The sequence below is a fragment of the Emydura macquarii genome, unplaced genomic scaffold, assembly GCF_026122565.2.
Source record: "Emydura macquarii macquarii isolate MOO-44397 ecotype Brisbane River unplaced genomic scaffold, CSIRO-AGI_Emac_v2 contig_312, whole genome shotgun sequence".
NCBI lineage: Eukaryota > Metazoa > Chordata > Testudines > Chelidae > Emydura > Emydura macquarii.
The window spans coordinates 1,555,649-1,568,765 of record NW_027130449.1 but is presented as its reverse complement, the minus strand read 5'-3'; the positions used below and the strand labels follow the sequence as shown (position 1 = coordinate 1,568,765).

Below are 13,117 nucleotides of genomic sequence, written 5' to 3'. Positions count from 1 at the left end.
AGTGTAAACGACCTCGGCAGCTGCCTCTTCTCTGCGCCTGGAGTCATGTCAATCGCACACACGGCCGCCGAGTTCATGCTCTCTGATGCTTTGCTCCCGGATCCCAACAGTTCCCGAGCGAAAGGCCTTCGGCTGGAGTTACCGAGCGACCGCGTTCTGAAGTTTGTCACGGTGGGACTGCCCCTGTTCCTGGTGTCCCTGGCCTTCGCGCGGGAGTTTTCCACGGGTAAGTTGCAGGGTGGCAGGTTATCGGGGCTGTTTGTAGGTCAGCGTTAAGGGGAAAAGAAGATACTGGGCAGGAGCAGGGTATATGGCACAGACACCACTGGCTTCACGTGCCTCTAGTTCTGTTTACTGATCTTCAGGTGCGTCACAGCAATGGGGAAGGGTCAAAGAGCGAGGAGATGTTTATGGGTAACAAGCCGGAGTTCTGGGGGTGCAGAAGAGTTTCAGAAGGAAGATAAAATCTTGTATTACTTCAGTTCTTAATCCAGCCTTTAACTAGTAGGGGCTAGGATGAGACCTTAATGGGGTGTTGACTGTCACAATTGGCCACTGCAAGGTTCTTCCTCTGAAACATCTGGGTCTGGTCACTGTCAGAGCCAGGACACTGGGCTAGATGGAACTCGGGTTTGATCCACGTTGGCAGTCCCTGTGAATAATATGTGGTCCCCTGGAGTGTTTGTGATGTCTATTTGTGTTGCAGCAGTATCTTGGAGCCCCAGCATGGCCCAGGGCCCCATGGTGCAAGGCGCTGTGCAAAGAGAACAGAAAGGCAGTTCTTGCCCCAAAGCGCTTCTGATCTAAGTAGGGTTCTGCTGCTGGTGGTGGGACCATTCCTTAGCCAGCATCTAACACAACTTGCCACAATTTAACAAAAAACAACGGCTGCTAACCTCTCCTTGGGGTTCCCGGTTCTTGTGCTGATGTGGTTGGCATTGCATCTTGCTGGCTGGCCACTTGGGTGGTCTCGGTCACGCCTTCACTCTCCCTCTCTCCTGTCCTGGGGTGTTCTCTGAGGCTGTGGTTTTCTCTGTCCCTGCAGCCCATAGGGGAGCCGGCCCAGCCAGCCCTAGGATGCTGACAGTACTTGAATTGACTCTTTCCCCAGTTTATAGGACTCTGCCTATTATACAGAGTTTCATTAACACAGTTGGATGCATCTTAACCTCAGGCTAAACATGGACCTGGATGATGATATGCTTCGGCAGCCAGAGGCTTTGGTCTGGCTTCCTTGCTTTCTGCCTCTTTCTATTCCACTGCTCCGTGCTCTGTGTCCTTGCTGAGTGGGTTGAGGAGTGAGTTATGTCACCATCTTTCTTACGTCCATCTAGTAAAATCCAAAGGGAGATGCAAAACTGATAAAAGGAAATGCCTATTTACACAATGTGTATTTAGCCCGGGGAACTGCTTAGTGGGTTTCAAAACCGGGTTAGACATTTCCCTGAATATTAAAAATATCATCTTCAATTAGATGTGCTGGGAGAGTCATTTATGAGAGATATTCACCTCATGACAGAAGCCAACCATCTCATTGTTGGGACAATGAAGAAATATTCCTTACCTGCATATTACTGTGTAACTAACCATCTGACTTTTACAAGTCAGAGATGGAATACAAGGCTGACTAAACCAGGGAAATGAACTCTGGCTCAGCCTGACTGTAATGTGTGGACAGAAAAGTTGTGGTGGTGTGGGGAACTTCAATTTGGGAGATGTGGACTGGAGGTCTCATGCAGCGAATGGTTAAAATATCATTTGCTTCTAATAATTATAGATGATGATCTTGTAATACAAACAGTATTGTACCTAACACAAGCTAACTGTATTTTGGACTCATCATAATGGCTAAAGATGAATTATTCCTGGGTTAGTGGAAGTTGGTTGTCTAGGGGGCAGTGATCAAGAATTGCTTACATATATTATAGACAAATATGGGACAGTCCCAGCCAATAATAGACACACTTGGTGTTTCAAAGGGGCTCTCATTTCCCAAGGCTAAGGAAAATTATGAGTGAAATTGGAAAGAAAAACTTAGTCAGAAAAACAGTTAATGAAAACTGGGAGTCCTTTAAGAAGAATTTATTAGCTGGCCAAAAGGCCATGATTCCACAATGGAGAAAGAGGGCAACTTTGGCTAAAAGCTACCCTGGTTCAATGGCAAAATGAATGTGGCAATTAGCAATAAGAAAGCAATATAGAACAAATGGAAAAAAGAGCAAATATATAGCAATGGATATAAATTAGAAGTTATGAAGTGTGGAAAATCTAGGGATAAAAATTTTAAAATCAGCAGGCCCGGATAACTTACAGCCAAGAGTCCTAAAAGAGCTGGCTGAGGAGCTCTCTGGCCCGCTGAGATTTTTTATAACTCTCTGAATCTTGGGGGAATTCAAGAAGATTGGAAGAGTGCTAAAGCTCTGATAATATTTTTTTAAAAAAGCAAGCAGGATGACCCCACTAAGTATGTAAGTTGCAAGAGATTTTTGTAAAGTGTTTGACTTAGCATCACACAACATTCTAATACAAAAAATTAGCAATTCACAATATCAATAGACCACACATTAAATGGATTAGAAACGAACTGAGCCATCTCAAAAAGTAGTTGTCAGTGGGGAATCATCACTGAAAGGAGGTGTTCTATGGGAGCTCTGTAGGGATCGGGACTGGATACCTTTCTGGAAGACACAAGTCATTGGGCTCGATACAGAGGTAATTGGGTTGTGTTATAGAGGGGGTCAGACTAGATGATCTGATGATCCCTTCTGGCCTGAAACACTGTGTTGCCAATTATCTAACATTTCTGCCAGTAAAACTTTGGTCTCTAGTAATGAGAGCAGGGGACACTTGTACTTGTGAGATTCTTTGTGTATGTCTGAGCAGAGACTTTGAGGTTTGTGGATATAATTTCCATCCTGCCTCAGAAATTTGTTCTTGGTTAATGTTAACGTTCAGGAGGCTGGGTGGATCCAGAGTGAATAAAATAGATGTGTTCTCACTGGCTTGTTTGTTGATTATAACATAGTCTGAGGTTCTACAGGGTTATCATCTCCAGAATGGACATTAAAATAGTCTGATTGATGGGCTTCCTGCCTTTCCATAGGCTATTCAGTGCTAGAGCTGTGGCTAACGCTGTGTGTGTGTGTTTAGCACTAGGACATGGTGGTACATTACAGGAATGAACTCATCTTCAGGGACAGGATCATCTCAAATGCCTTCGTTAGCGAAGCTGATTCCTTGATAGCCTCGTCCAAACCTAACTCATGATCTGGTGCAAGAGGGCAGCTAAATGCATCCTAGCTGGCACGTCCTGAGCCAACTACTGCCCTTGCGTTTACCAGCAGCAAAGCTCAGCTGGTGAGCCAGCGGGGGTTTGTCGGAGCAGGCTGCTGAGTGAGCCAGCTGCCTGTAGCCCATCGGCCGCTGCATTCGGAGCACGGCTGGGAGTTCCACTGCACCAGCCTCAGCTGCCAGTTGCTCCAGCCCCCCTCCAAAGCTAACAGGCCTGGGGCGGAGGGAGCTGGGAGCTGCAGGGCTGTCAGGGTCGGAGCACCAATCATAGTGTGACAGCTGGAGTCAGAAGACATGGGTGGAGTCCCTGGGAGCATGGCCAGGAGGATGGGGGGGAGGCAGAGAGGGAGCCCTCGACTAGTCATCTATAGGAGCTCATTGGCTGAGCAGAGCATCCCTCCAGTGGCCAATGGTTTGTGGGTAAGTACCCAGAGTGCCTTGCAACTGTTCTGGTGCGGCTGCAGGCAGGACGGCAGTGCACGAGCTCAGCGTGGCCGCACTGAGCCGCTCGGCTCGAGTCTCAGGGCCGGCCGCACCCTGGAGCCAGACTTTCCTGCCAAGCCCGGCTTTACCAGTGCCTTTGCCACCGGGACTCGCTCACTGTCTCAGGCCAGGGCGACGTGAGCTGTACCCAACTGATGGTGTCTATGGGCTGTTGGTGAGACGGGGCATCCCAGGCAGCTGTGAGGAGTGTGCACAACACACAGCCCATGTCCAAAGCGCTGTACAGACCCGGGCAGCTCAAGCCTGCAGGGAATCAAGCCAGCAGAGATGTTGTCATTGTGTTGTCACTGAGTTTAAACCCGGGGCCCATGCAATCCCAGGCGGCGCTGACAGCGTGGCGTTGCTGGCTGCTCCTGTGCCCACGGGGGGGGGGTGCTACCCACACTGCCTAGCGGAAGGGGCAGTGCAGACCAATGGCTGCAGGCTGGGAGTGGATGGGCTGGGACGAGAACTGCCGAAGACCCCTTCACCACAGAGACTCCAGAGCAGCGGGGTTCGGCGTTAGTGGGGACCGGAGCGGGTGGGCCCAGCGTCTCCTCCCCCTCGCTGTAACCACTTGTGCTCTGTTCCAGGGACCCAGATCAGCTGTTTCTCGCCTGCCAACTTCACCGGGAAACAGTCAGCGTACGTTGATACGTCTTGCTGGGATTCCTTGATCCACTATGAGTTTGATGCTGCTGGAAACTCTACAGCCAAATCCCTCTGGACTCTCAAGGTAGCAAAGCTGACGGGGGGTGTGGAGGGGGGAGGTATTTCAAGGGGCGTTTCCAATGTGCTGAGCTCTTCCCCAAACCAGCCTCCGCTGCAGCATCTCCAGGGCCAGGCCTGGCATTCAGGCGGGCATGGGACCAAAGCGAGGAGCCCACTCATGCAAGGATAAAGTGCTCCCCACCTCCCTTTCAGCCAAAGGTGAGAGGGAGGGGCTGACCCTTGCCTTGCACCAATTCGCCCTGGACAGGAAGCCCTGCCCCCAGCCCTGGCTGCTGAAATCCCAGCTGATCTCCATCGTGGCTGTGGCATGCGGCAGGCAGATTTGTAGCTGAGAGGCAGGCTCCAGCCACGTGGGGCTTGTGGGATCCAGGTCTTAAATGGCCCCAGAAGTGATTAGGGGGCCAGTGGGGTTATGGTTCTGCTGTAGCGCGCTCCTTGCGCCCAGCTCTGCCCACCAGCTGGGTGGCTCCATTCTGCACCAGCGGAAACTGCTCTGTGGCCTCCAGGGGCAACCGTGCGCAGAGCCCATGGCAGGGACCCGGCCTGGGTGTCACAAGTGTTGGAGCGAGGTGCAAATCTCAAAGAAATGGTCAGTCACCTCAGCGGGCAGAGACTGAGGGAGGCATTAGGCCCTACTGCAACTTCTGTGGGTTCCAGAGCAGCCCCTGCAGAGGTCCTGAACGAGCAGCCCCAGTGCAGATGCAAGAAGCACCTCTGCCGTCTCCAAGAATCCCCCACCCACCATCACCTCAGCCTACCCTGCGTTTGGCATCACCCAGTGGAGAGTCCTGGTCTCAGCTGGAGAGTACCCCTGGGTCTGTCCAGCTCCACCAGGGGGTCCTCATGGGGCAGGCACTGGGCTGGGACTCAGGAGAACTGGATTCAATCCCGGGCTCTGCCACTGCCTCCCTCTGGGACCTTGACCAAGTCCCTGCCCTGCTCTATGCCTCAGTTTCCCCACTTGTAAAATGGGGAGAATGCGCCATTGCGACACTCAGGTGGGAATTGCTAGGTGTGGTTCTATCTGCGGTTAGGCCACAAGGCTGCAGCTCCTAATGCTTCGCCTGGCCATGGCCTGCCTCCTGAAGGTGCACCCTCATGTGCCTGGCATGCACCTTATCCTCCGTCATAGCCTGTTCTGAATGCTGCTCTGCTGGCCCTTACGCTCTGGCTCGTGCTGGTCGAGTTGGCCTCAGCCGTTGTGTTCTCCTTTGCCCAGGTTTTCCCCTACTCCCTGCTGCTCATTGCGGTGGTCATGTACCTTCCCTCCCTGCTGTGGAGATACACGGCCGCGCCCGCGCTGAACTCCGACCTGCTCTTCATCATCGACGAGCTGGACAAGTCCTACAACCGCTCCATCCGCCTGGTGCAGCACATGGTGAAGGTCCGCCAGGCCAGCACGGACGCCCGGCTCTTCTGGGAGGAGTTGGAGAAGTGAGTCCGTGGCTGCAGGACCGACCCTTTGGGTTACTCCTGACGGCTTCTCGTTCCCCGCTCTCCCTCACCCAGCACACGCAGTCCTACAGCCCCGCTCGCTGCACTGCAAATGTTATGGCAGATACAGAGCCGGCCTTTTCTGTGACCCCTGCTGGCACGCGAAGGCCCCGGTGGCTGGAGCTGTTTGGAAGGAGCCTTCCAACTCGCTGAGTGTGGGGGGCAGGAATGCCCCATGCTCCAGTCTGTCCTGGTCTCTGGTGAAACCCCATCTCGCTGGCTGGGGTCCAGAGATCTGACCGAGCCCTTTCCCTTGGAGATCTGGGCAGGCTGCGGTGAGAGAGCTCTCCATGGGTATCTCCTTGTAGCCTGGCCTTAGGACTGGTCCAGGCAGGAGGGGCGCTCCCATGCCCCCGAACCTGTCTGCACTGGGGTTCCCCCCCATCCTCAGCTCCCACCAGGCCATGCTACCAGCACTGTCCCACACCCTGCCTGCCCTCAGGCGCACCCGGTTTTGACGAGGGGATCCCTCAGTACAGGGGCCCTGCAGGAAAGGTGACACGAACTGGAGCTGGGTGGGGGAGTCCCAGGAACCAGGACTCCCACTCCCTCCCGTGTGGGTCCCAGCCCTATGGAGAGGGTTGCAGGAATTGCCCTCCCCACGCCCCTGGGCAGGGAGACCTGCACCTGGAGGCCCCCTCCATGCAGGGCTCTTTGGTCCGATCTGGTCTGGCATGTGTGTCTGATCCTGTCTACAGTACGGGAGTCGTCCCAGGGTGGGAGGGGTGAACAGGGTGCAGAGCATGTGGGGCTGGGACCTAGGACCAGCCGGCCCCCGGGGAGGTAATGATGCAGGGCCCCAGCCAGCAGCCACTGCCTCTTCCCCAACATGTGACTCCCCAGCTGCCTCCTGCCCCCTTCCCACCCCTGCAGCCACGACTCTAGTGCAGGGATCCCACTGCACCATGTTCTGATAGGAGGCCCAGGGGGTTGCAGATACCAAGGAGGAACGGGGACTCCTGTAATGGTCCTCTATCATTTCCTTAGGGTCAGCTCCTGCAGCCTCTATGCAGGCAAAACTCCCACTGACACGGGGGGATTGGCCTGAGGCCGACATCAGGCCTTTTACGTCGCTCTTCTGCATTTAATCTCCTGAAAGCCGGGCAGAGCTGATTTAAATCGTGATGGAAATCAGCAGGCAGGAAACCTTGATTTAAATAATTGATTTGAATCGTGTTTTGCATTTGCACTTTTTAGTTCTTTTCCGTAAGGAAAGGTTAATTCTCATGGGCTGGGCGCCATTCCAGCGGGAGGATTTCAGCAACAGCCTTTACCCGAAAGCTGGGGCGTCTCGTTGCCAGCCAGGCGACTGCGCCTTATCCACGCACCTTTTTTTCAGCTTCTTCATTTTGATTCTGTTAGGAAATGGTGACCGCTGCCTTTTTTAGTTACCAGGGGAGGGTTCAGTTTTTCCTTGCTGGACGCTCCGTTGGGGGGGAATTAAAATTCAGTTCCGTGTACAAACCCAGCATTTTTCAACTGGTCATTTTATTTAATAAAAAGTACTTAAAATGTGTCGGATACAGACAGAAAGAAGTTCATCAAAACAAGTTCTGAGCATAAACTAACTGATTCACTAACACCCTCCCCCCAGGGTCCCATCCCTCAGTGGCCCGGCCCTGCTCTGTGCTCAGTACCAGGTCAGGGAAGCGTTGGGGGTCACACTGGGGTTAGACTGGATGACCTTTGCAGTTCCTCCTCGTTCTAACCCCATGGTTCTGTGACTGCAGTGAATGCACTGAGCCACGTTCTGATTCGAGCAGCGCTACGTCCCCTTGGCAGCGGGGGGACGGGGATTTAACCCCAGCTGTGGAATTGATGACCCAGATCCTGAGCTGCTGTAAGCTGCCTTCAGTGAAGTGATTTACCCCAGCTGAGGAGCTGGCCCCACTTAATCTCTGTCTCTCCCCCAGGGCTCGCAGGGAGCGGTTCTTTGAGTACCCACTGCTGGAGCGGTACCTGGCCTGCAAGCAGCACTCGCATTCGCTGGCGGGCGCCTACCTGCTGCGGAACCTGCTGCTGCTGCTCCTCATGGCTGCCACCTGTCTCTACCTGGGCTTCCTGCACCTCCACGTCTTTTTCCGAGATGAATTCAGCTGCTCCATCAAGACAGGGCTCCTGCGGGACGAGCCCCATGTCCCCGACGTGATTCCCTGCAAGCTGGTCTTCTTCTCCGTCTTCCAGATGATCAGCCTGTCCAATGGGGGAGTGTATATCCTCCTGGCGCCTGTGGTCATCTACAACATGCTGCAGCTGTTCCAGTGGGACAAGCGCCTCCTGTCCATCTACGAGATGCTGCCAGCCTTCGACCTCCTCAGCCGCAAGATGCTGACTTGTCCTCTGAACGATCTGAACGTCATCCTCCTGTTCCTACGGGCCAACATCTCAGAGCTCAAGTCCTTCAGCAGGCTGAACGCGGTGTGCGCGCTGAGGGACGTCTCCGCCAGCACGCGGCACATTGACACCGTGGTGGATTTCATGACCCTCCTCGCTGGCCTGGAGACTTCGAAACCGAAAGCCCCGGCCTGTGCTGCAGGGGCTGATGGAAACCCTCCTCCTCCGAGCAGTGAGTTACTGGGTAAGAGACGAAGGGAAACCTTCCTCCGTCCCTCTGAGTTGCTTTGAATCGGCAGCTCAAGGGAAGCACGGAAATGTCGGTGGGGAAGTCAATGAAAAATCAAAATCTAAGTGTGGGGGAAGCAGCTCCATTCTCCCTGTTAGAAGTTGAGATGGACAAAACTTCCCTGATCCCTGAGCCGGTAGCCAGCCTGCCAAGGCAGGAGAGCTTCCTGCTGAATAATCCTCCGTGACCTATTCAGCCTCGCTCGAAATATCTCGGGCAATGGGGCTCCCATTGCTTTCTTCGGGAGAATATTCCAGCGCCTACATGAGCTGATTTTTTTTCTTGATTGTCACCCTCAATTCTCCTTACTTTCATCTCGTTACTTCGACTTCTCTCCCCCTGCTGCCTCTAGCCCCCGCATGCTTGCTGGCAGAGCCGGGTGAGTCGTTAACGCCGTGCAGTGGGTGTGGTGGAAGCGCTTCTCTTTCGGTGCCGGGAATGTTCTGCCAGAAAACTGTGACGTTCTTGCGCGTGTCTGGTGAAATCCCAGTTCTATTTATTCCGTTGCTGGTTCTTCGGGTGGAAGTGCTGGTGGGGGGGGCAGGGCATTGGGTGATGGGCCCATTCTGCTCGGCCCCCCAGGCCCTGCCGCAGTAACAATGTTTATTACGTGACTGCAGGTCGTTCCTGAGCAGCTCATTCTGAACCAAAATTCAAAGCACCTGTCACTAGCCGGGGCGACGCGAGAGCGTCTCTTTCCGTTGTGGACTTTGCTCTTTGTGGGTAGAAGCTGCTTGGGATATAGGCCAAACACAAAGGCGCATGGGGCACAAGCGTAGGCAAAGCAAACTCCATGTGAATATCGCCAGCATCTGCCCAGCTCTGTACAGGGAGGGGACCCGTCTGCCCTGGTCATATTCCACCCAGTTTTTCTTTAGCAACAGTAATGAACCTAGAAGATCTCTGTATGCCACAGACCCGCACTGAAGCTACCGGGAAAGGCAGCGTGGGGGGCAGAGCGGGGTCCCATCTGGGGTTGGTGCAGAGGGTCGCGGATGCTTCGTGGTAGCCGGGGTTTTGCGGCTGTCTGGATTTTGCACGTGGGTGAGCGGCTGTCATAGCAACAGTTGAACCAGCATCACTGAGCCACGGAGCTGGCAGCTTCGACCTGGAGTGCCCCAGGCTGAGGCTGTAGCCGGCGGGACAGCAGCTTGGAGCCCCGTGACCCTGCTGCTCCTGGGTCACTGAAGGGTCTCGGGCACAGCCCTAAGCCAAGTGTCTGGGTCGTTAGCTGCTTGGCTGTAAACTCGGGGTTCTGGCCTGGGCTCCCTTGTGCCTTTCTCCTGCTCCCTCGCCACAGCAGCTGCCCCGCCTGCACGTTCGTGAGGCGGGACGGTGGTACCATGCGGGGATCTGGGATGGGAGCGCTGCGCAGTTCAGCCAAGTCTCCCAGGCAAATCGGTGTCTCTCTGCTGGGTGCCGGGAAAGGCACCTCTCATCTCCTTCCCTCCACGGGCCCCAGGGGCAGCTGCTGTCTGGTCTGAGCTCTGTGATTTCCAGGCTCTCCGGCCCCCTGCAAAGCAGATCCCGCTTGACTCCCAGTTCTCTCCCAGCCCTGACTTGACTTCCTCTAGCCTGGCGGGGAGCCCACAGAAGCAAGCTGTGTGTCTTAGGGCCGCTGCCCCGATAGCCGGTCCATCCCCCTCACTCTGGCAATGCAGGCCTGCGGTTAGAACATGGGCCTGGGAGCCAGGACTCCTGGGTTCTCTTCCTTGTTCTGCCCTTATTGGCTGTTGGATCTTGAGCGCGTCCTCCCTCGCCATCCATGCCTCAGTCTCCCCTTCTGTAAAAGGGGTAGCATGATCCTTATCCCCCTTTGGGCGGTGCCCTGAGATCTCTGGCTGAAAAGCGACAGGCCATGCTGAGTATTATGGGCCCTCTCACTGCAGCAACAGCTGCTTCAGCGCCTGGATGGCCAGCGAGGACCAACCCTGTCTCTGCTCCTTGCGAGAGGTTTGTGCAGCAAAGCACAGCGTGGCAGGGTGAGCCTGGGGCTCAGAGGAGCCTCCTGGATGTGGGCGTAGAATGGTTGTAGCCAGCAGCCGTGCACAGGGCTAGAACCACCCTGGATGGGCAGCCCAAGCCTCACCAGTGGCCATGCCTCCCTTATAAGCATTCCCCTGAGAAGTGGGGGACCCAGGGTCAAATCCTATCATTGCTTGACACCTTATTCTCGCTCTTTCCTTGGCTCAGTGACTAGCGCCTGGCAGCAGGAATGTCTGAGCATCTTGTAACAGAACAAAGGAGAGGCAGTGGGGAAAAGCAAGAAATGTAAAATGGATAAAAGGAAACTGGGTACAATGTATAGTTAAACTGTGGAACTCATTGCCACTGGATATGACAGAAATGCTGTAACTCCCTGATACTAGCTAAGACCACATGACAGGCGCTAGCCAGCTGTGTGCTTTAGGATGTGTGCTCGTTAGTGCCGGCTGGTGCTGAGAAAAAATTCCCTCCCTTGTTACACAAAGAAGTGAATGAGTGGGGGGAGGGGGAATAAGGGAAGCAGGAGAGGTATGCCTCTTCTTGGAGCATCAGAAAGTGGCCACTCTTGGATCCTAACTGGCTCCTTCTGCTACAGCAAGCCCTGCAGTGACGAGCGTATCCTGAATGTCTGAGGCAGGCCAAGTAACAGGGTGATGGGAGGGCTGGGCTGGTGGGGAGCAGGTGACACAGCCATTGTTCCAGGGAGGCAGGTCACATCCCCTAGAAATCAAGGGGAAAAGCGGATCCAGTATCACCCAGGTATGCTGACGACTTTCTCTTCTCTGCCCATCTAGAACTGAAGCCCACAGCAGAAGCTAAAAGAAACTCCGGTCACAAGCCTGGCTCTGCCTGAGTGCTGGAGCCAGACAGATTGCTGAGCAGGGATGGAAAAATCACAGCTCCCCTGCCGGACGACGACAAGATGTTATCGGGCTAAGGACTGTAACAACTAATAAAATCCCTGGGGTGCATCCGGGCCACTGGCTTACACCCGTGCTACTGCCGTAGGATCAGCTCTGCACCCCTCCCACCCGTGTAACCATGTCTGAAACCATCCATCGCCCTAGGGATTTGTCAGAACCATCGATCAGCTCCTTAAAACTTGTTTTTGTATGGACCCGTTTAATGCTTACCCTGCCCTTCTCTTGGTGCCGGAGGTACCAGTGCGCCTGTGTGGCCAGAGTCCCATTTCATTGCAATTATACCCCCGCGTAGCTACGGACTCCAGCGGAGTTACTCCTGATCGGCTCTAATATGACTGATTTCAGTGAAGTGAGTGCTGACTTGCACCACCTGGAGCCCATCTGGCCCCGGGGGCTGAGGCAGGCATATTAAAAATTAAGTAGAGGAAAGAAAAAAAGGTTAGTAATTAAAATGTAAACTCTCTTGCTTTTAACGTGGTTTGGATGCTGCTGAAGGACGACGTCGTGCTAGATTATAACCCAAGAGCCCTAACGTGGGGCCTACCAACAACTGCCTAGACATGTGGTCCTGGCTTGTTCCCTTGCCAGCTGTGGCTGCAGGTATCCAGGCTTCAAAAGCCAGAATCCGGCACAGCTGCTTCCATGAAGAGCTGTTGCTAGGGCAGGGAGGGTGGAGAGGAAACAACAGCTGATCTAAGGGACACACCCCTCCAGCCAGCCAGGTGCTGCTAGTTAGGGAAGATGGGCTAGGGGTTAGTCCTAGCCCGTCATTTGGCGGCCCTTGTTCTGCCCGTGTCTGCACAGCTTACAGTGAACAGCACTGCCCTGCCTGGCAAGGATGGGGGGAGGATAACCCCATTGCATACCTGTGAGGGGCTCCAGGACTCTGGAAAGACAGACCATGGCAGCTGTAAGTAGTTAGTTACTAGCAGGAGAGGGATGGCTGGGGTGAATGTTCCCCACGTAACACGGGGGAAAGAGGGGACTCCAGGGCTGGAGATGCAACTGAGAGCAGGCCACTCAGCACATTAGAGAGAGGGGGAGCCAGTGGAGTTTAACACCCCTGCCTCACTGGGCTGGGCTCGCCGGTGGCAGGGGCCAGGGCTGGTGTTCCCTGCCCCGGAGGGTGGAGTTGGAGCGGGCAGTTGGTTTGCTTCCCTCTCTTTGTCCTTAGAAATCCTTCAAATCAAGAACTTTCATTTGTTACCCCAGAGAATAAAATGGAGTCGCTGGCCGGCCGCTGGGGTCAGCGCTTGCCTGAGAAGAGACACAGAAACGAAGAGGGACACGTTGCTACTTGTATCTAGCCTCCTGCACACTGTTCTTGCAGTCACAGCATGCGGGGTGGGAGGGCTGGTGGGTAAGGCACTAGACTGGGGCTCAGGAGCTCTGGGTCCCATGCCCGGCACAGACTCCCTGAGTGACTAGGGCCAGATTTCCAGAAGTGCTCAGCTCTCTTTATGCACCTAGGAGCTGCACATTCTAGGTGCTGCGTGGTAGAGAATGTGGCCCTTAATCTCAGTTCTCCAGCTGTAAGATAAGGAGATTGCTTTCTTCCCCCCTCCGTCTGCTTCTCTGCTGACAG

General features: G+C 54.4%; 1 protein-coding gene across 1 annotated transcript; it reads left to right on the top strand.

Moving 5' to 3' along the window:
• The first annotated feature begins 45 nt into the window (after nucleotides 1-45).
• On the top strand, nucleotides 46-11,890 carry PANX3 (pannexin 3). Its single transcript, XM_067562519.1, has 5 exons — nucleotides 46-226; nucleotides 4,368-4,510; nucleotides 5,726-5,940; nucleotides 7,914-8,578; nucleotides 11,404-11,890. The coding sequence occupies exons 1-5, from the start codon at nucleotides 46-48 to the stop codon at nucleotides 11,460-11,462; spliced, it is 1,263 nt and encodes a 420-aa protein (XP_067418620.1). The 3' UTR covers nucleotides 11,463-11,890.
• The last annotated feature ends 1,227 nt before the right edge of the window (nucleotides 11,891-13,117 follow it).

What these genes read in the sequence shown, in the direction of transcription:
- PANX3 (XM_067562519.1), top strand. Translation starts at nt 46, where the DNA reads ATGTCAATCGCACACACGGCCGCCGAGTTCATGCTCTCTGATGCTTTG. An exon ending in CGCGCGGGAGTTTTCCACGG is followed by an intron (nt 227 to 4,367) that starts GTAAGTTGCAGG and finishes GCTCTGTTCCAG; the next exon opens with GGACCCAGATCAGCTGTTTC. An exon ending in TTCTGGGAGGAGTTGGAGAA is followed by an intron (nt 5,941 to 7,913) that starts GTGAGTCCGTGG and finishes TCTCTCCCCCAG; the next exon opens with GGCTCGCAGGGAGCGGTTCT.